At 36.5% G+C, this 787-nt stretch overlaps 1 protein-coding gene across 4 annotated transcripts in view; it reads left to right on the forward strand.

The window, feature by feature from the left end:
- The window catches only part of LOC106880689 (carbohydrate-responsive element-binding protein), a 97,915-nt gene that overhangs the window by 75,283 nt on the left and 21,845 nt on the right, over window positions 1–787 (forward strand). For all 4 annotated transcript variants that reach the window (XM_014930749.2, XM_052976779.1, XM_014930751.2 and 1 more), the window contains one exon: window positions 14–87. In XM_014930749.2, the coding sequence (XP_014786235.1) occupies window positions 14–87 (74 nt within the window). The remainder of the gene's footprint in view (window positions 1–13; window positions 88–787) is intronic.

The raw sequence follows: 787 nt of genomic DNA on the forward strand, positions 1-787 counted from the left end.
CTTCTCTTTACAGATATTCAGAATAAGAAGCCTGTTGTTTGTCAGTTTGCCAATCCTTTGCCTGATGACAGCCACAAGAGAACTGAAGTAAGTTTTATTTATTTACTTAGGTTTTTTTTATGTGAAGGTGTATGGCTCAGTGGTTAGAGTGTCAGGCTGTCAATCATAAGGTTGTGAGTTCGATTTCCTGACCGGGCTGTGTGTTGTATTCTTGAGCAAGACACTTCATTTCATGTTGTTCTATTTCACTCAGCTGTAGAAATGAGTTGCGATGTCACTGGTGCCAAGCTGTATCGGGGCCCCTTTAACAGTCCCCTTTGTGATAAACTCAAAATGGTGACAGTCTCCTATGTAGTGAACCTAAAATGTTGACAGTGCCACACAACTTGCTGAGCCAAGACCACCTTTAATTGTGAAGGGTTACTTTAGAGAATAGGGAACAGAACAGGTTTGTTTTTCTTTTGCTTCAGAGAATCCATAGGAGCTCTCTCTCTCTGTATGTATATGTATTTATATGTGTGTGCATTTGTATGTATGTGTGTGTGTGTGTGTGTGTGTGTGTGTGTGTGTGTGTCTGTATATGTGTGTGTGTGTGTTTGTATATGTGTGTGTGCTTGTATTATATGTATGTGTTTGTTTGTGTGTGTGTCGTCGTCGTCATATATATATTTATATATATATATATATATATATATATGTATATATATGAAATATATAAATATGGTGTATACTTATAACAAAGGATGTTCTCAATTTTTCTTCATCAATATTGTTGATGTTGCAGTAT

The sequence above is a fragment of the Octopus bimaculoides genome, chromosome 25 (genome assembly GCF_001194135.2).
Source record: "Octopus bimaculoides isolate UCB-OBI-ISO-001 chromosome 25, ASM119413v2, whole genome shotgun sequence".
NCBI classification, from domain to species: domain Eukaryota; kingdom Metazoa; phylum Mollusca; class Cephalopoda; order Octopoda; family Octopodidae; genus Octopus; species Octopus bimaculoides.